General features: G+C 34.0%; 1 protein-coding gene across 1 annotated transcript; it reads left to right on the forward strand.

Moving 5' to 3' along the window:
- The first annotated feature begins 407 nt into the window (after positions 1-407).
- Positions 408-19241, forward strand: LOC126844893 (protein argonaute-2-like). Its single transcript, XM_050583362.1, has 18 exons — positions 408-617; positions 688-720; positions 2616-2864; positions 9449-9478; positions 9624-9837; positions 9896-9992; positions 10091-10284; positions 10358-10491; positions 10876-11089; positions 11197-11344; positions 12386-12631; positions 15117-15229; positions 15296-15498; positions 15619-15778; positions 17452-17539; positions 17685-18116; positions 18202-18386; positions 18450-19241. Exons 1-18 carry the CDS (start codon positions 587-589, stop codon positions 18541-18543), a joined length of 2865 nt encoding a protein of 954 aa, XP_050439319.1. The 5' UTR covers positions 408-586; the 3' UTR covers positions 18544-19241.
- Positions 19242-20225: the final 984 nt, after the last annotated feature.

Below are 20225 nucleotides of genomic sequence, written 5' to 3' on the forward strand. Positions count from 1 at the left end.
TTCTAATTCCCGGTATGGTGTTTATACATAATATATAATATAATATTTTATATCATCTATATATTCGACAATTCACAATAGTAGATAGCCGTTACCGCATTTCCCTCCGGACATGCACATTTTGAATGGATGCTCCGTCTCCGTATGAGGTGTAAACGCCGAATTAGTGTTGAAAAGTTGTGCGTTTTTTATGTTAACAAAATCCCAATTACTATTTTTTGATATAATTTAATAGTTATTTATTTGGAAAACAAATTATTAATTTAAGAAATCCATATAGTATTATAATTTTATCAATTCTCCGGGAATATTTTTATCAAGGTTGGTACGTCCTACTATCATTAAATAAGATGGCAAATTCCAGTTTCCACAATTCCACGTCATTTTCAAGCTGTTAAGGCGAATGACAATGACAACAATTGTTTATTGTTAGTAGTGTTATCTAATATCTATGTCTAAAGTTTCATTTGGTGTTTTTTCTCGAACATTCTTGTAATTTGTACTTTATATAAATTAAACTACGACATTTTATTAAGTGTTTAACTAATTTAAGTTATTCATTTAATAAATAATTAACAACATTATAATGGATCCAAATCCCGAAGCCGACGTAGGAGGTAAATATTTCTATTAAACTATTATAATTCCGAATTCAGACTGAAATCTTATTATTGTTGTTTTTCACAGGTTTAAAAGGAAGCGGAAAAAGGAAATCGAAAAGTAATTGTTTTTAATAAATCTTTACTTAGGTTAATATTATGGCTTGTAGTCGAGTTACAACTATACTTCAATACTTTAGATATAGAGAGTAATTTGGCAAGTTTTGGTAATTTAGTATAATGCCCACCAAAACAGTAACATGACACTAGTAGTAAAAACAACAGTTATTGATGACCAAATCGTGTAACACCCTGCAGCCCTGTGTGTTGGATTGTAGGCTGTAGGTGTCCCTTTACAATCGTGGAGATAGGTTTTTTAAGTGTTTAAATGAAATAACTTTAACTAAGAACACAATGATTTTTAATATGGTATAAGTAAAGATAAGTACAACGCCAGAGTTAACAAAATATGCTCAAAATGCTCATGGGTGATGATTGCAAGTGAGTTTACGTTGTCAGTGTCAGGAATCATCTAATCTGCTATGGCTGGAGTTCTCCCTTTTATACTGGTCCGCTCGCTGAATGGGCGTGTGAACCCTCGCAATTATGAAAGTCCGCGCGTGTATGGCCTCGTTCGTCCATGACATCCACTTACGCCAAAGGTGAGGAGCAAGTGGCGGCGCAGAGTTCGGCTTTCGCATAGCCATAATTGACTAGCGTGTCGAGGTGAGATTCGCACGGTAGTTGCCAAAACGTAACGTTTCTCTTAGGGGTTGGCCTCGTTGCTGAGGTCAACTGTGAACAGAATTACAAGTCGTCTGCTTTTGCAATAGTGTTATTATGACCTTTTGGTTTCGATGTGAAATCGACACGGGTTACATACTCATATTTTAGTTAATAGTTAAACATACAAATTGTACAATGTAATATATATTTATCTAAATGTATTTGTTAGCCCTGATAAGGGTGGGTTCGTAACAGTCGACTATACCACCCCATGCCCGAATTAAAATGTTTTTTTTACTACTGGGAGCTCTCTTTATTAATAATTTGTGGTTAATATTATTTATTTATTTGATGATACACTTACTGATATTTGTTTAATTTCAGAAATTATTAATAAGCATGTTATTTTTATTAATATATCAGTATTATCACTATTTTATTATTTATTTTATTGAACTCATTGCCAATTATCAAGTATCTATAATACTTTTTAAACTAGTGAAGCTCATGTAGCTCTGAAATAAGATTAGAAAATTGTCGTTAAAACCCTATTATTTGGCATAATAGAAATCGCTAATAAAGGATAAATTCCTTGGTAAAGTAAACTTTTTCTTAAAAAATTGCAGTTATTGTAGTTTCTTGACTAATCCTATTTTTTAATTTTATATAACTGTCTACCAAGCTTGAGTAAACACTGAAAGGTAATGCAAACTATTAACGTATGTACCAAACTCCCAAATACGAAATAGAAAACATGAAGTTATACTCAAGTTTAGGCTATAAAAGTATTTACCATAGTTATTTTAATGAAAAAATAACTAAATTTGGGACAATAATTAATATCAAACACTTACTGAATTTAGAGTTGATGAAGAGTAACAATATAAGTTACACAACTATCAAACTATCTTAGTAGCTCAATTCTTTGCACTGGACATAAAGTCTAGCTACAAAATGATTCAATTTTTTAAATAAAATACTGGATTATTCGACGAAATCTAAAATATACCCAAACATATCAATTATATATGACACTTTCTATCTATCTACTTTCCTCTCTTTTTTTTTTTGTTTTTTTTTTTAATGTAAATATAATTGTAGGAAAATTATACTTGCTTGTTTGAAAATTGTCTATGACACTCTAGTAAAACTAGTAGCTATTACTGTTCTTAAAAATAAAAAAATCCAATAAAATAAACTTACATAAACATTGTTGAAATTAAAATGTAATGGTTAAATATTACAACAATATTAAATTTTAATTTTAAAAATCTATACATTTTAATCAAGGTGGTAAACAAAGTGATGGTGGTAGTAAAACACAAGGACAAAATCCTCAACAACAACCTCTTGAACAACAACAGTCTAGGCAATATCCACAGCAACAACAAAAGCAGCAGCAGCAACATCCTCTAAAACCACAAGATTTTCCTCTAGTATCTTCTCAGTCAAAGCAAGGTAGTTCTGACCGATCCGCACATCCACAACAGCCAGGTCAACAAAAACAATCACAGAAAAAAACTGCAAAACCAAGTAAAAGTTAGTATATTTTGTTAATAAAGAAGTACAAATTTTGATTGATAATTTCTTAAAACTTTTAATGTACCTGTACACTGTAGAGTATAATCTAGCTAGAGTAGACTTAGTCTAGTTAGACTGCTCTAGCTGTATATGTACACTATAAAGAAATTTGCTCTAGATAGAGCAATCTCTAGAGACTAATAGTTAGTCATAATTAGTCATAGACTAATCTAGGTAGAGCTAATCTACCTAGATTAGTCTATGACCTGTGTACATTTGTACATGATATTTCTGTCGAGAGCATTTATAGCGTAGTTAATGACAATACTTAGTACGAAAAATGTCGGACTGAAAACATTTTGCAGCTGCAGTCGTAGCGTATAATTTAATTTAAAAAAAATAAAAGAATGAAGAGTCGTGGGTGAGAAATTGCACCGCAGATTGTAAAACTTTCATTTGGTCTTTAATTATCTATCTCTGTATTCTTTCAACAATTCCAAAGTCCAGGAAACGATTCAATGAGTTCTATTGTTATGTTTTCTGTCCCACACAAAATCACTCATCGTACATTCAAAAGAAAACATTAAACAATATAACTTGAAACAATTACTTAAAATAGTTTTAGTTTTAGCTGGTTAACGGGTGGGCCCAGAATGGGCCCATGCACTCAAACCTACAGGTCCATTGTGCACACCCTCTCACCGAAGTCCTGTTTCACATAGTTTGTCATACCCATGTCCTGCTTAGTTAATAACCTTCTAAGTTGAATAGTCCTGATTCCTTTATAAATCTCAGTAACTCTTTAATCCCAGTATCCTTGATTTCATCCTGTCCAGGAAAATGTCTACCAAAGATACTTTGCCTTAGGGTAGCAAGGGAGTTACATTCACACATGATGTGGTATGACGTCTCCTCCTCTTCTCCACATTTCTTACACACTGGTGATTCTGTTATCCCCATGGTGTGTAGATGCCCGTGGCCTGTTAATAGTCCAACTAGCATGCTCATTTGGTTTCTGTTCATATGTTTAAGATCCTTTAGTAACGTACCAGGAAGCTTGATGAACAACTTTGATTGCCTAGGTACTACTAGGTATCTCCATATTTTCCTATGTTCTTCCCTACTCCAGTTTTTCGGTATTGCTCTCAGTGTTTGCTCTGATAATCCTACCGCTGGTTCGGGACCAATGTAGGGTGATTCGGCTCCTTTCCTAGCTAGGAAGTCAGCTTGTTCATTCCCCAGTACACCATAGTGTCCTGGTACCCAAGCTAATTTTACCCTGTTGTTCCTAGCCAATGATTCCAGAGCTGTACGGCATTCTAGGACCAATTTTGAAGTTACTTGAGTTTTGATCAGTGCCTTCAAAGCTGCTTGACTATCACTAAGAATAGTAATGTTTCTCCTCTTATATACTGCCAGGTTTTGAGTACATATTAGGATCGCCATCACTTCTGCCTGGAAGACAGTAGGTGTTGTACCTAGTGGTATGCTGATACTAATGTGTGGTTTCTTGCCCCATACACCAGCACCTACTTTACCCGACATTTTGGATCCGTCTGTATACACTACAAACCCTCCACTCTGTGTCAGGTGGTTTATGTCCCAGTCTTTCCTCAGGGATATTTCAACCTTATATAGACTGCTGTCAAATGTGATTGGTTTGATACGGTCCAAAGGGTAGGCCATTAATTCTCGACTTTTACCTTCTAGTATTTTCCCATGCTCAACTAGTTCACTACTTTTCATCCAGTCTCCTGAATTATGTAGTCTTAATGCAGTGCCTTTGGCGTGAGCCTTAATCTCCAAGTGAAGTGGAGGTAGGCCCAGTAACGCCTCTAGCGCAACTGTTGGTGCTGTTCTCATCGCTCCAGTGATAGCTAAGCAGGCCATCCTCTGTATGCTACTGAGTTCCTTCCTGGCTGTTACTAGTTTTGTTCTAGGCCACCAGACCAAGGCTTCATACATCACCATAGGTTTTATTACTGACGTGTATAGCCAGTACATTACTATTGGTTTTAATCCCCAAGTTCTTCCAAGGGTCCTACTGCATGTCCACAATGTGACCATTGCTCTTTTGACCCTATCTTGAACTTGAGCTCGCCAGCTTAGTTTTTTGTCCAGGATTACACCTAGGTATTTAACTTCTGGTTTGAAACTTATTTCTTGTCCACTAAGTAAAAGAGTTTTGGTATTATCAACTCCCAATCTTTTTCTTGTGAACATGACTATCTCAGCTTTACTTGGATTTATAGCTAAGCCATATTTGCTGCATCACTTGTGCACCGTGTTTAAAGCTTGTTGAGATAGGTCCATAATGGTGTCTGGAAATTTGCCCGCCACCACTATAGCCAAGTCATCCGCATAAGCTTGAGCATACCATTTCCCGTTCAGCTCACTTATGAGGGAATCCAAAACTAGGCACCATAGCAAAGGAGAAAGGACTCCTCCCTGTGGACACCCACGTCTCACTCTCCTCACTGCTTTTGAGCTGTTCAGTTGTCCTTTAATTAATCGGTCTGTTAGAATGGTCTTCATCCACTTGTTAATGAGTGTTTCAACCCCATGGTCTAGTGCCGATCTACACATTGCATCGAAGGGTGTATTATCAAATGCCCCTTCAATGTCTAGAAACATGCCCATGGAATACATTTTACTTTCTACAGCTCTTCCAATCTTCGTTGTTAGATTGTGTAGAGCTGTATCAGTTGATTTGCCTGTTTGGTATGCATGTTGATTCCTGTGTAGGGGGTATATTTTCAGTGGCCCCTTTTTAATATACCTATCAATAAGTTTTTCTATAGTCTTTAATAAGAATGATGTAAAACTTATTGGTTGGAACGCTTTCGCTTCATAATAATTAACGCGGTTTGGTTTCGGTATGAATACCACCCTAACCATCCTCCAGCTCTCCGGTTGATATCCAAATACTAGGCATGCTCTATAAATTCTGCATAAGTGTGGAACTATTATGTCTAGTCCCTCCTGTAGGAGAGCTGGGAATATTCCGTCACTACCTGCAGATTTATACCTTCCAAAGGTCTTAATAGCCCATCTGATACCTCCCGGTGTAACTACTTTCCTGGATAATTGCCAGTCGGCCCGAGAAACAGAGTTCCTCGATGCCACCTGTTCAATTACTTCAGTGTCTTCAGTTGAACCCGGAAAGTGTGTACTCATAAGGTGAGATAATGTTTCATCATCACTCCTGGAGTATTCACCGTTGTTAAGTAGAATTCCTTCAACTACCCTGCTTGGTCCATTCCTTAGTGCACGAAGGAGTCTTGTTGCCGTGGGAAGTTTGTGGACATTCCCACAGAATTTCCTCCAGCTCTCCCTTTTTGACCTTTTTATTTCAGATTTGTACTCTCTTTGGGCCGTTCTATATACTTCCCAATTCCGTTCCAGATCTGATTTAATAGCTTTATTCAAGAGTCTATGTGTACTCTTCCTTAACTTGGACAAATGCGCACTCCACCATGCGACACCTTGTCCTAGACCCTTTTTCTCTATTAAGGGACAACTTTCCTCATATGCAGACTCAATACTTGCCTGGAAGCTTTTTACAGTCTGTTCGATAGCCTGCTGTGATCCAAATCTATACTGTGAACTTTCCAGATTGCGTGTTAAGGCATCTCTGTAGTCGTTCCAGTTAGTTCGCTTAGGGTTTCTATAGAACTCCGTTCTGGCTTTGCCCACTCTCAGAGCTAGATGTATGTGTCTGTGATCAGACAGAGAAGGTTCAGAGGAGACCCTCCATTCCTCTATTCTCTGAACTAACCCTTTTGAACATACAGTGATATCTATGACTTCTTTCCTGTTCCTGGTTATAAAAGTAGGTTCACTCCCTTTATTCAGTATACTTAGGTTTGTTGTAATTAAGAAGTCCATTAGTTTACCTCCTCTTTGGTTGGTGTCACTACTTCCCCATACAATATGGTGAGCATTAGCATCCATACCCAAAATGAGTTCTAACTTCTCTTGTTTGCAGTAGTTTATAAGCTTTGTTAGGTCTCTGCTTGGGTTCGTAGACTCGTATGATAGATACCCTGAAGCTACAACTACTCTCTCACCATTATCTAGCGTTAGCATAATTGCTGTCAAGTCAGCACCAGACCAATTAAGTAACAAGCTAGAATTAAGTTTATCATTTACCAAGATACACGACCTTGGTCTTTCACTGTTTTTGTAAAACAGTTTTAGACCCTTTTTCTTTAGCCCTTTTATCTGGTTCCCATTTATCCATGGTTCCTGAACAAGTGCTATTTGTAAAGGTGTTGTATGCCTCTCAGTTAGTAGCCGCAACAGAACGTCTGTGGCTCCTTTACTGTGATGCAAATTAATTTGCGTGAAATGTAGTTTGTACAGATCTTGTTTACAAATCATTTGTAATAGACTTTATATTACGCATACCTGCCGGGAATCAGTCCCAGTTATCCTCCATCCCCTGTTGGTGTCTGCGCCCTAGCGTTTCCATCTATGTTCCTTGTGCGGTCCATGGATGGATCTACGTTGGGTTCAACCGTTGATGGGGTAGATGGTTTTCCTGGTCCTTTTTTCCCTTCTCCGGTCAAATTTCCTCCTTTCTGCTTCGCATATGGAGTATAATTTGCCCGCTTTTTCCCGAACTTGTCCTTTGCCTCTGATGACAGCGGTGATTCTTCGGCCTTCCTTTTCCCTGATGATTTGGGTGGATGGTTCTTAACCTTCCCGGCTTCATCTTTTGCTTGGGCTGTTTCATAGATTCTGAAGGTGATCCTGCCCATGCCGTAGTATGGACAGTTCTTTGTTGCCTTCAGAATGTCGATGCTCTTTTCATCTATGCCCAGAATCAAAGTTTGGCCTTTGGGGCTTGCTTCAGACTTGTGATAGATCCTCCATTTGGTGGTCTGAAGTCCCGGGTTTTGTTTGGCCAAGATGTCCAACACGTGTTTGGCCTCTTTGACCGGCCCCGGTACAAATGTCACCATTTTAATCAGACGTGGTAAGGCAGCTGATTCCATCAGTTGGATCTCGGCGCCCTCCCACAGTTTGATTTTATTGACGTTTTCAGTGAGCCATTTTACTGTCTCGCTGTCCGCTGCACTGATAATCAGGGCTCCATCAATTAGCCTTGTGCCTTCGAACCTTGGTATTGTTGTCCCCTCTAGGTCCATCAATATTAGGTCGGCGACACAGGTTTTTATCTGTTGCCCTTGTTCACTTGTCAGTCCATTTCCAGGATAGCCCTTTAGTACCAGAGCTACTTTTTTGTCATTGGCCACTGCGTCCCTGTATGTCGGTTCGTGACGTTTGACTTTTTTCGGCGGTCCACGGTCTTCCACCTTAGGTTTGGCAGTTTTCGTACCCTCTGTCACTACCGTGCCTGAAGTTCCTGGGACTGTCTCCTTGTTAAGGTTTTCCATGGCCTTCGCCCTCTTATTTTTCCTTTTCTAAGCTCCGCTAAGCTTTTTCGGCTTGATTCGGAGACCACCTATCTTGTCGGCGACATCTTCCAGTCGGTCTTCAGACTCCTGGTCCGATGCCTCAGTTCTCTTGCCTTCCAGAGGTTCCGATTTCTCGGACCCGTCCTTCTGCGCGTTGAGAGACTCCAGTCTAGCCACTGCTCTACGAAGTTGGGCTATCTCACGATCCTGATCCGATAGGTTTTCTATTTCTAGATCCCTGCTCGTTTCAGTCTCGTCCTGTATTTTATCGTTGATTTTCTTGGTTTCCATATGGTTCCCACGAGAAGACAGGATATAAAGGTCGACCGCAACAGAGCCCGATGTTGCGGCAAGGCTGTATACTACATGGTGCGCCTGGTGCCATGTAGGTTCCCAATAGACATCCGACTTTACCTCCTGATGCCAAGTAAGTCCCCTAGCTTGGTACTGGGGATTAGGAGGAGGCCGATTTGCTGTTCGCAAGCGGGTGTGCCCATACCCACCTACCTCAACTAATTAAAGTAAAGGTAGGCTCATAGGTGTGGTATGCATTCCTGCTCCCACTCCACGACTAGGGTCCACGGGGTTGTCGTGCCCGTGTCATTAAGATTCCCTTGCGGTTATTACTTATAATAAAAATTACAATAAAACTTATACACTTATAAACTAATATAAACAATATCGAAAAAACAACTGTACATGTACAGGTAAATTGTTGATATTTGCCTGCGCTCTATTTACTCTATTTAGCATGTTGAATAGACCTAGACTACTCTAGCTAGAGCGTCTTATCTCCGTGTACACTATCAATTGTTGTTTACTATATCTAAAATTTGTTGGTCTAGCTAGAGTTTAGAGAGGCAACTGCTAGAGTGCTCTAGGTGTTGTGTACACTACCTAGACTAAACGTAGAGCGCTCTAGCTAGAGTTACTCTACAAAAAAAATCTACAGTGTACAGGTACAAACACTGTATAAACACTGCCCCTTTAACCACTCTACCAATTGTCTTCCCTTATATTTTGTTTATACCTTAAAAGCATAAAATTAATGTATTTAAAAAACATTTTCATAACCAAACTTTTTCAGCCTAATAGACCTTTAAAAATTTTAGTTAACTTTGAGTTTATTATTAATAATTGCGATTTTTGTAAACTATAATTAAATTTCTATTGTTTTAGGTTTAAAAGCGACTGCTCAACAACCTTTAGGTAATAAACGTTATTTCTTATATTTTGTTTCAAAATTATTTACTATGCTATATTTAAAAATAAGAAGGCACCTAAGAAAACAATACTTTATGCAAATTATTGTTTAACTTGATCTGTTTAAGTAAATTGATAAACATTTTTTTAGTTCAACCACCTGCCCAATTAAATCAGACTTTACAAAGTTTCCAAAACCAGTTAGCCATACCGAAAAGAAAAAATCCAAGGCAGGGAGGTAAATTAGGTCGTGCTACAGAACTTGAAGTTAATCATCTACCATTAAATTTAGATAAATTGTTTGAAAAAACAGTTTATCATTTTGATGTAGCATTTTCTCCGGATGTTCCAAAAAAACTATTAAGGTATATAAAAGTACTAAAATACTTTCGTGTACTAATAAATATAATTGTTGTTTTAAAGGACTGCTTTAGAAGAATTCAACCGTAGGCATTATCCAAATGATCTTATTGCTTTTGATGGACGTAAAAACATGTATTCTATCAAAGAACTAAAAAACGTAAATGTCTATTATTTTTAATTTATTGTAGCTTGTGAATTACTATTGTTCATTGTTATTATTTATTAAACACTATAAATAATATATATTTTTTTTAGAAATGTGATATAGTAACAGTTACAAGCGAAGAAAGTAATAAAACCCTTGAATTTAACATTCAGACCAAACATGTAAATACTATACTTATGAAAAAAATTAAGGAGTATTTATCAAATGGTTCATCCAACAACCCTCCCCAAGAAGCTTATCAAGCATTGGATATCGTATTAAAAAATCGACCATTTTCTTTGAGGTAATTTTTCTGATGTTTTACTAAAAAGATTGTAGTTATACAAGTTACTATCATTGTTTATTGTATTGAATAGATTTGTCAATTCCGGAAGATCCTTTTTTCCAATCCCACGCAATATACCGGTTGATCTAGGAGAGGGTATGGAAATGTGGAAAGGGTTTTTTCAAAGTCCAGTTATAGGCTGGAAGCCTTATCTGAATATTGATGGTATGTGTATTTAATTATTTAACTATGATATTCGTGTTGGAATACACAAACGACAGTTAGTCTTCCAGCGGGCGCGTTATTTACAAAACCACACACGTTGTATAGTTTACAACAGTACTAATAAGTAGTGATGTCGCTTGGTTAATTTGTATCAAATATAAATGCATTAACTGTACCTTAAACCTTAATTTAATAATAAACTGTAATAATATAAAAAGGATAAAAGTAATACATACAAACAAAACATAATTATTTTTCCAGTGAAAGTACTGATGTAAATAACTAACGCCAATAATTAAAATTGTAGTATTTACTAACACTTCATATAGTAATGAAAAAACTGTGCTATTTTTTTTTTATGTTAATATATACTTGGTTTTTTAGTGGCTCACAAAGGATTTCCAAAAAATCAAAAGCTAACTGATTATATATACAAAGATTTACAATTAAATCTTAACAGCGAAATGGATAATAAAAGTCTTAGTAATTTAACTTCATATGTGAAAGGATTAAAAGTAGATTTTCAAATTCCGAATCAACTAAATACACGGCGAACTTATAGAGTGAATAATTTATTTGAATCTGCAACAAAATTTTTGTAAGTTTTGACATTAAGTAATTTCGTCTATCAAGAATACACCAATGACACCTAATAGTCTGTTAAAGCTCTCCTTCATTACTTATTTAAATTTTTATTTTATACAGCTTTGAAATAGAAGATCCTAATGGAAAAAAACAAAAAATGAATGTTGTTCAGTACTATAAAAATGCTCGTAATTATACTATCCAATTTCCAAATCTACCATGTTTGCATGTTGGTAATCCAACTAAGAAAACAGCTATCCCTATTGAAGTAAGAATTTATATTTGATTAATTGTATTAATAATGGTCTATTCAATTTATAGTATTGCTTTTAAAGTCATTGGGTACTGAATATTTCTGTTTGTAAAACTACTTAATATGTTTTTACAATGCTCAATGCCTGTTTCAAAGCGGGCAGCTTTCCTGTACGTTGGAAGTAAGCCTAATTGGTGCTGCTCCGTAAGGGCCAAAAGCCAGTTGACGAGTCATCGTTGTATCGTCCTTTGTGCCTCTTGAACAATATTTGGAAGTTGATGAAGCTCTTGCTAGTTCGCCGATTAGAGAAACACCTCGACAAGAGAGGTGGACTCTCTAACTGGCAGTTCAGCTTCCAGAAAGGGAAGTTGACGAACGATGCAGTGCGCATGCTCCGGGATGAGGCTCAGAAAATGATGAACCCGCATATAGTATGTGTGGCTGCAATAAGGAATCTAAAAACATTTAGATGTCAGTTTTAAAAAAAAAAAATTTCAATTTTAGTGTTTTTTTAAATTTGTTTGTAAATTTGAAATTCAGATTTCAAATGTGTTACAATCAATTTTTTTTTAAATTATGAAAATTGATTTCAGTAAATTTTATGACAAATTTTATCTATTTTTATAGATTTCTTATTGTGTCAGGAGATCAAATGTGAAAATAAATAAATATTAATTCCTATATTACCCGTGAGATAGGCAGAGACAGGGATAATCGGTATCTAATCGCCTAAGTAACAGAACCCAAACAGTTGGTCGTATTCCTACTTATTTACCAGGAAAAAAAATTGTTTGCTTTGGCAATAATTTTTTTTTTTAAGTTATTGAAAGAAACCTTAGTTCTTTATTATTAAAAAGTATAGAAGAGCAAAGACATTATTTCAGAAGACTCTGAAAAAGTTTTTTTCTAATAGTTTTAAAAGCTAGAACTATTTGTATTTTTTTTATCCTCGCAAAAACATTTGTTTTTATTCAAAACGTATTATATAATAAATAATAATTTAATGAATCACCATATTATAACCCTTAAACAATACTAATATATTTCATATTTCAGTTATGTACTGTTCAAAAAGGACAGATTCGTATGAAAAAATTAACTGAAAATCAAACAGCAAATATGGTCAGAAATGCAGCACGTCCACCAACAGATCGCCGTTCTAATATTGAGAATTCCATAAGAGATATTAAATATAATCAAGATCCTGTGTTGAAAGAATTTGGTATTGAAATCCAAGAAAAATTTGCTACTGTCCCAGCTAGAGTGTTAGATCAACCAACTCTGTCATACCATGCTCAAAAGGTATACATATGTAGGATCAGATAATTTAATTTAATTTAATAACACAAATCGGTAATTTATACAAAGATTACAACAGATATTAACAAATACTAAAACAACACTAACTTTTATTACAACACATCGAAAATACACATCTACCGTCACAGCGTCACACTAACGGGTACAGGTCTTCCCATAGTGCGCCACTGACACATAGCACAGTGGTGAATTGCTTTGGTGGTTCCCCACATACTCCCTGCTCTGAATAGCATCCGCCTTAGATTCTGATAATTTTTCATCACTGTTGTTGTTTGGACACCAAAGCTTCATGAGACCAGTTGAAGTTATGATGAGTGCTTGGCTGACTCCTTTCCTTATAACTTCATAATGGTATGGTCCTCTTTAACAAGTTATAGTGGCGAAACTTACTAAAACAACACTAACAAGTACAATAATATAAACAACTATGCCAGCAACAAATCTGATTAAAAAAAAGTCGGTTAATATAGTATGACAAAGATAAGTCGGTTGATACAGTATGTAAATTTAGATAGTTATTTTTGAAGTTTCAAGTTTAGGGCAAGAGGAAAAGTGGAGTGTAGTATTATTTTTATTTACACGCACTTCCCCTCCCCCCATCCTAACTTTTAAACTCTTATAACTTTAAAAATAGTTATCCAAAACTGGTTATTGACCAGTCAATATTTATATTACATTATTCTCAATTAAAAAAGTTAATGGTATGTATGCATTATCATTTAAGTTTCAAAAGTTGCTTTCAAAAAAGTTGAGAGGGGGTGAAAAACAAAAAAAATTGTGAAAATCAAGATTAAATTGTATATATACATTGTATGTATTATGACAAAAAAAAATTTAAACCTAATGAGTTGTTGAGTGGTTCACAATAAAATGATCACCCTGTAAAGTTATTGGATACGTATGTTCATCGACAAGAAGCTTTACATTACATTTTCTCTCTGTATAGAAATTTGCTTAACTTCAACCAAAAGAATTGCTGGCAAATATCAATGTTGCACCCAGTATCAGTGAAAGCCAACGTTCACACCCTAAAATCAACAAGGGTTTAACTATCTTATCATCATTCTCCGAGTAGTTTACTTGATAAACATTGGCCATCTCATATAGTGCTTTTTCCTTTTTATCTCAAGCGATTTATATCCAAAGAAGCAATAGGAAAAACACATTGGTCCCTTGTTGACGTCTGAGCACTCAGCGGACTACTGATGTCTGAATGACCACAATGAAACACCTAGCTGCTACCATATCAACTGACTAACTGATTTCAGTTCTCTCGAATCAACTCGTGACCTTCCTTTAGTTCACTTGTGCAATTTAATCTTCACCTTGAAATCACCAATATTGACTGCACCGTACGGAATAATTTTGTCTGAACTGTCATCTAGTATACCACAAATCATGTAATCGATCACCGAATCGTCTTTAATGCTGCCTTGCTTTGCTATTTTTTGCATCTTATACACCTACCACAAGATCGTTACATCGCAAGACTTATGAAGGGAAGCCAACTGTCGTAACGTAGACCACAAACATACATCACTCTTGGAATGGATAAAATCTAGGGCGTGCCCTGGAACAACCGTTTACAGTGTATACACATATTGAGCTCAAACCATGAACACAACTTTGCCATGTCCTTGTGCCCTCAATCCACTTGTCGATGTTGCAGCTATCATTCCCGCTATGGCGGTTTCGAGTCTTCGACGTTGGAAAATTTAACACCACCACTTTGGCCGCACTAATGCTAGTCGCTTACTCAATTATTAGGACTGGACTGCTTCTTTTTCAGCGCCATTACCTAATAAACTATACAATATTGGCTGATAACACAACGCAATATCCGGGTAACCACATTTCGTCACACCAACAACGTTTTACATTTCTTACGGCTCCCTAACCACGTGAAAAACGTGTCATTCAAACCACAATATTAAACTACACAAAATAAAGCAAATCCGGGACAGGCCCCCAAAAATGTGGAATCAGATTCTTATGTATAATTTAATAACTCAAAGCATTTATTTATACAAATATTACAACACATCGAACACACGTCTACTGTCGCGGGGTCACAATACACACTAAATTCTAAAGGGCAACACCCAAAGGGGTACAAACCTACATGTCTTCCTATAGTGCGCCACTGTCTCATGACACACTAGTGGCTCGCTCTGGTGGTTCCACACACACACATATACCATTATAAAATATATAATTATAATAATACTAATAAAAAATATATGATAACTATAATTACTTTTTTGAAACTTCTAACACACTACAATAAATCATGGCTTATTCGACATTGATTAATGTCATTTTCGCAGTGTTGTAGGAATTAAACCTGTCATGTCTAGTAGGTACCAAATCTGACGCCTTTACCTCAGCACTATACACATTATTTAATAATTAAAATAATTTTTACTAATTTTGTAAATAGTAATATTTGTATTTTTCTCAATTAAAGGAAATTAAACCACGTGGTGGTGTATGGAGAGCAGATCGTTTTCGCGAATCCGTAACTCTTAACAGATGGGTTGTTCTTAACTTAGATTCACGTACAAGAATGGACAAAATACAGTAAAATATCAATATAACTGCATATTACACAAATATATTTTTTAACACCTTTATTATATATTTTAGGGACTTTGAGAGATGTTTGATGCAGTCTGGTCGAGAATTAAATGTCAACATAAATCGAATGGCGCCAGTATTTAACGTAACCATTCAACGACATTGGCGTGTTAATGATATTGAAAGAGAAGTTACATTCTTTTTTAACAAACAAAAACACAATATGGATTTAATAGTGGTTATTATTCCAGATTTTCCTCCTGGAGTTTATGGTATGCCTTAAAATTAATGATCTATTGATATGTTTTATATGCAACATAATGTATTATATTATATTCAAATGTGAATTTAATTGATAAGTATTTATTTAATAATGTAATAACATATTTTAGCTACTGTAAAGCAATCGTCAGAACTACAAGTCGGAGTCCTTACACAATGTATAAAATCTAAGACTATGTTCAAAATGAACTCAGCTACAGCGGGAAATATATTGTTAAAGATTAATTCCAAATTAAATGGTGTAAACCATATTTTGGCACTCAAAAGCTGGTAACACTTATTAGTTATAATATAATTTATACTCATCAGTACAGGGTCCGGCAGAAGTCAGGACACGAAAGTAAAGTTCAATAAAAACACAAAAACTTACTCGAATTCAATATTTTTAGTATTTAATATATTACATAGGATTTGCAATTTATGTGTGATAAACATAAGATAAGTGATAACAGAAGTGATTTATCACACATAATTTGCACATCCCATGGAGTATATTAAATATAAAAAATATTGAATACGAGTAATTTTGTATTACTTTTATTAAACTTAACTTTCGTGTCCTGATTTCTGCCTGACCCTGTACTATTATAACCTATCCAGTTTATTTTGAGCTCGATTAATCATTATTATTTTTATACAGCCCCACTAAAAAGGTATTACGTTTTTAAAAAATTAATAAATCACTAAATATTTTTTAAATTTAACTTCTTCCCGAAGATCGAATTACTTAATGTCATTTTGTTAAATTGACTTGAGATTCAAAAATAAAAGCTTTTCCTTTGAGGAACCCTCACAGGAAGTAATAACAAAATAGCATTATGTAATTGATGTTTTGGAAACATATTATCATTCTTCTGGACCCTGTAGTTCAATTTAAAAAAATAGTAAAAATATGAAAATAAACACAATTTACGTTAACACTGATCGCATAGTGTTTTTAACCCTAGATTTGTTGTCACGTGTGGTGTCAGCTTAAGATAAACCGGATAAATTATAATTTTGTATTGCAGTTATTATTTATGTAACTATTAAAATAAATACTAAATAGTAGGAGTGTTCAATGCTATCAACATTTCACTATAATATTTATGGAGTACATTTTTTCAAGCATTTTTTGTATTATTATCAATTTAAACTATCACTATATTATCTATATTATGTATTAAATTAAAATGAATAATTTTTATTGCATATATATTGGGTGATTTTTTTAACCAACTACTCTAGCTTGCTCTTAAAATAATTGCAATTTTGTAGTGTTTCATTTTGAAAACATATTTGTTTATGCTATATTACTATGTAAGACAATATTCAAATTTTTATCTTTAGTATTTTCTAGAGCTTTATAACTTTTGAAACATAAATGGTAACATATTTATTTTATTAACTTTTTAAATTAAAAATAATTAGCTGAAAAACTTGACTAGTCGATAACTAGTTTTGCAAATAGTTTTTAAGTTATTAAAATTAAAAAATTGAGTTATTTTTATCTGTGCATTTCTCAACCAAACTCCACCTCCCATCCTAAATTTAAACTTAAATAAGTTTAAAAACTGGTTATCGACCCGTCAAATTTTTCATTAAATTATTCTTAGATTAAAAAGCTAATTAAATATATACGTTGCCACTTAAGTTTTATAAGTTGATAGAGATTTAGCAAATACTAAATAGAAAAAAATTTGATTATTGTCTAAAATTACAATAATTTTAAGGGTAAACTAATGTAGGGCGTCAAAAGAATCACCCGGTATTGTGATATTATCAATACATTTTTCTAAATATTTCATTAAACTATTATAAAGAAATAAATATTTTTAAAGATTCTTAAATAAATAACTTAACTATTAATATTAAATAGTCTAAATCATTAATTGACTATGTATATATGTATATATATTTTAATGGTTTCTTAATAATTAAGTTTATTTGTTATATTTGTATAGTCCGCCTATTATGGAAGGTGCAATTATCTTTGGAGCTGATGTTACACATCCGTCACCAGATCAGACAGCTATACCTTCAGTTGCTGCTGTGAGTTACATATTCAATATATTTGGCATTGATAAATTGCTAATAATTATTTTTAAAACTCGACTAAAATCTTGTTTAGTGCGCCTATATCATATATTATAAGTATACAACATACTGTACTGTACTGTTGTATTGAAATTTTTAGGTAGCAGCAAGTCATGATGTCAAAGGATTTCAGTATAATATGGAGTGGCGTTTACAGTCTCCTAAAGTCGAAATAATTCAAGATCTAGAAGATATAGTTCACAAACAGTTATTAAAGTTCAAAGACCACACTAAAGTTATACCTAAAAAGATATTATTCTTTAGAGATGGTGTCAGTGAAGGGCAGTTTATGCAATTATTGGAAAATGAATTCATGGCTATACGTAGAGCTTGCTTACGTTTGAATCCTAATTACACTCCAGCTGTTACATTTGTGGTAGTACAAAAACGGCATCACACCAGAATGTTCCCAAAACACCCAGCAGATTTTGATGGAAAATTCGGAAATGTTCCATCCGGGACAATTGTTGATACAGACATTACACATCCGACAGAACTTGATTTTTATTTATGCAGCCATGCAAGCATTCAAGTATGTCGATGCGTATTACTATACTACGAAATACTTGTTTTATATCATTGTTGATTGTTAATTGTATTTTTATTTTTGACTGAAGGGCACATCAAGACCAACTAAATATCATCTGTTGTGGGACGATAATAAGCTAACTGAAGATCAATTGGAACAACTTACTTTTTACTTATGTTTCATGTTTGCTCGATGTACACGTTCTGTTTCATATCCGGCGCCTACATACTATGCACATTTAGCTGCTTTTAGAGCACGTGCTTACATTGAAAAGTAAGTTATATTTAGTCGATGGTCAAGTCTGGCACTAAACACAATTTTTGTTTTTATTTACAGTAAAAGAATTGATCTTAATCACTTGGACAAAGAACAGGACAAAAATAAATTGGATCGTGCGTTTACTATAAACACACCCATGTTTTTTGTGTAAAATCTCATTATCCTTTATATATTTTTTTTTTTAATTTTTCAGAAAATTAATTTTCATTCATCTATTTTATAACGTTTTGAATAAATTTAATACATACTTTTTATTATTATATATATAGTAAACTAATAACTGCACTTAATTATTGTTAGCCTGTTAAATAGTGCCTAATTTCTTAATGTCTATAAGAGTGTGTTTTTTAAACTTATTGTATTAATGCCATTTGACATAAGAAATTTTGTTGAGAGGCCTCTACACCCGCTTATTTTTTATAAAAATAACAACTCGTTATAATTTAAATTGTAATTTAAAATATGTGATCCGACAATAGTATAGAAAACTGATACAGATGTTTTAATATTTGCTTGTAGTATTAATTGAAGTACATTCTTAATTTTTATTTTTAATGATATTGTAAAAATCTTTAAAAAAATGTAATTTTTCACATAGAAATTGATAGTGTAGAGGCCCCTTTAAGAAAAAAAATTTACAGAACATTTAGCCTACACAAAACAAGAAAAAAATTTAATACTGTATTTTATATTGACTTTTTTTCATTGGATTTGAGAATGTCTATTTGTATTATTTTAGTATTTATGCAGTACATGTATTTTAAAACCTTTTTTTTATTGCACTACATATGCAGTCATAGTTATATATACCCTTATATAATATATTTAACTACCCTTGCATACATGTATCATCCTAATTAGTAAGTAGTATCTCAATAAATATTTCATTGCTTAACATAATATTACGATTTTGTTTTTGTACTAATCCCTGGTTAAACCATGTTATCATGAACATTACATATTATAATACTAATCAATTTAAAATATGAACAGAAGAATTAAATATATAATAAGGCAACTATATTGATATGTTTCATGCGCTTAAGCCTCGACACATTAGCTACCATGAGTTTAGTGTATTTTGAGTTTAATACACATTGTATTAATGACCCATTTTACATTGATAATCATCACAAGAGTAAAAAGAAACGTGAAATGAAATGTATAAAATAAAACATTTTTTTAAATAGACTTGTATTTAAAGTTATTATTTAGTATTAAATAATTGATGCTGTAAAAAAAACTAAAATGGTTTGCTACTTCTAATTTGGTTTGCGTATGAGATGGTCATTAAACCAGGAGGTGCATTCAAAAACAACGTAATCTATAATTTAACAGGGGGCAACGTTTTTTTATAAATATTTTAATGAATATGAAATTACTAAAATTATGCTAAAATATTTTATTACAAAATAAATGACTTTAAGAGCATATTGGGCTTAAATCAACTTAACACCTCAGACGCGAATTTCGTTTTTTTTTTTAATCGATTTGTTTTTCAATGCTGAAAACGATGGTAAGCGATGGAAACGCTTAGTTTTGAAGTTACAGACGTTTTAAGATCGACATACGCGCTCGCCCAGCGCCGCACGTCTACCCGCGGTCGCCGGACACTGGGTTAGATTTTGTCTCGTTAGGTCGCTGACCGCTTCCAGGGCAGTTTCAGGTTAGTTTTTTTTATTCCCTTTAGGTGAGCTATTTTTCCCTCTGGGGGTTTGGGGGCGTGAGCTCTCGAAAAGAGTCCCGAAAGGAATCGAGTCGGCTTCCGGAGCTGGCAGGCGTAGGGAGTTGCTTTATTTAATTGTGAGTTTTTTTTAATTAAAATTGATGTAC

Source organism: Adelges cooleyi, unplaced genomic scaffold (genome assembly GCF_023614345.1).
Source record: "Adelges cooleyi isolate 19-005CV unplaced genomic scaffold, UGA_ACOO_1.1 ACOO_flye_CR_arks_rails_tigmint_CR_PRNA_651, whole genome shotgun sequence".
In the NCBI taxonomy this organism is placed as follows: domain Eukaryota; kingdom Metazoa; phylum Arthropoda; class Insecta; order Hemiptera; family Adelgidae; genus Adelges; species Adelges cooleyi.

Excerpts from the sequence above, each read along its gene's own strand:
- LOC126844893 (XM_050583362.1), top strand. The coding sequence starts at position 587 with ATGGATCCAAATCCCGAAGCCGACGTAGGAG. Across the intron at positions 9,838-9,895 it reads GTTCCAAAAAAACTATTAAG|GACTGCTTTAGAAGAATTCA; the intron begins GTATATAAAAGT and ends GTTGTTTTAAAG. Across the intron at positions 10,285-10,357 it reads AATCGACCATTTTCTTTGAG|ATTTGTCAATTCCGGAAGAT; the intron begins GTAATTTTTCTG and ends TGTATTGAATAG.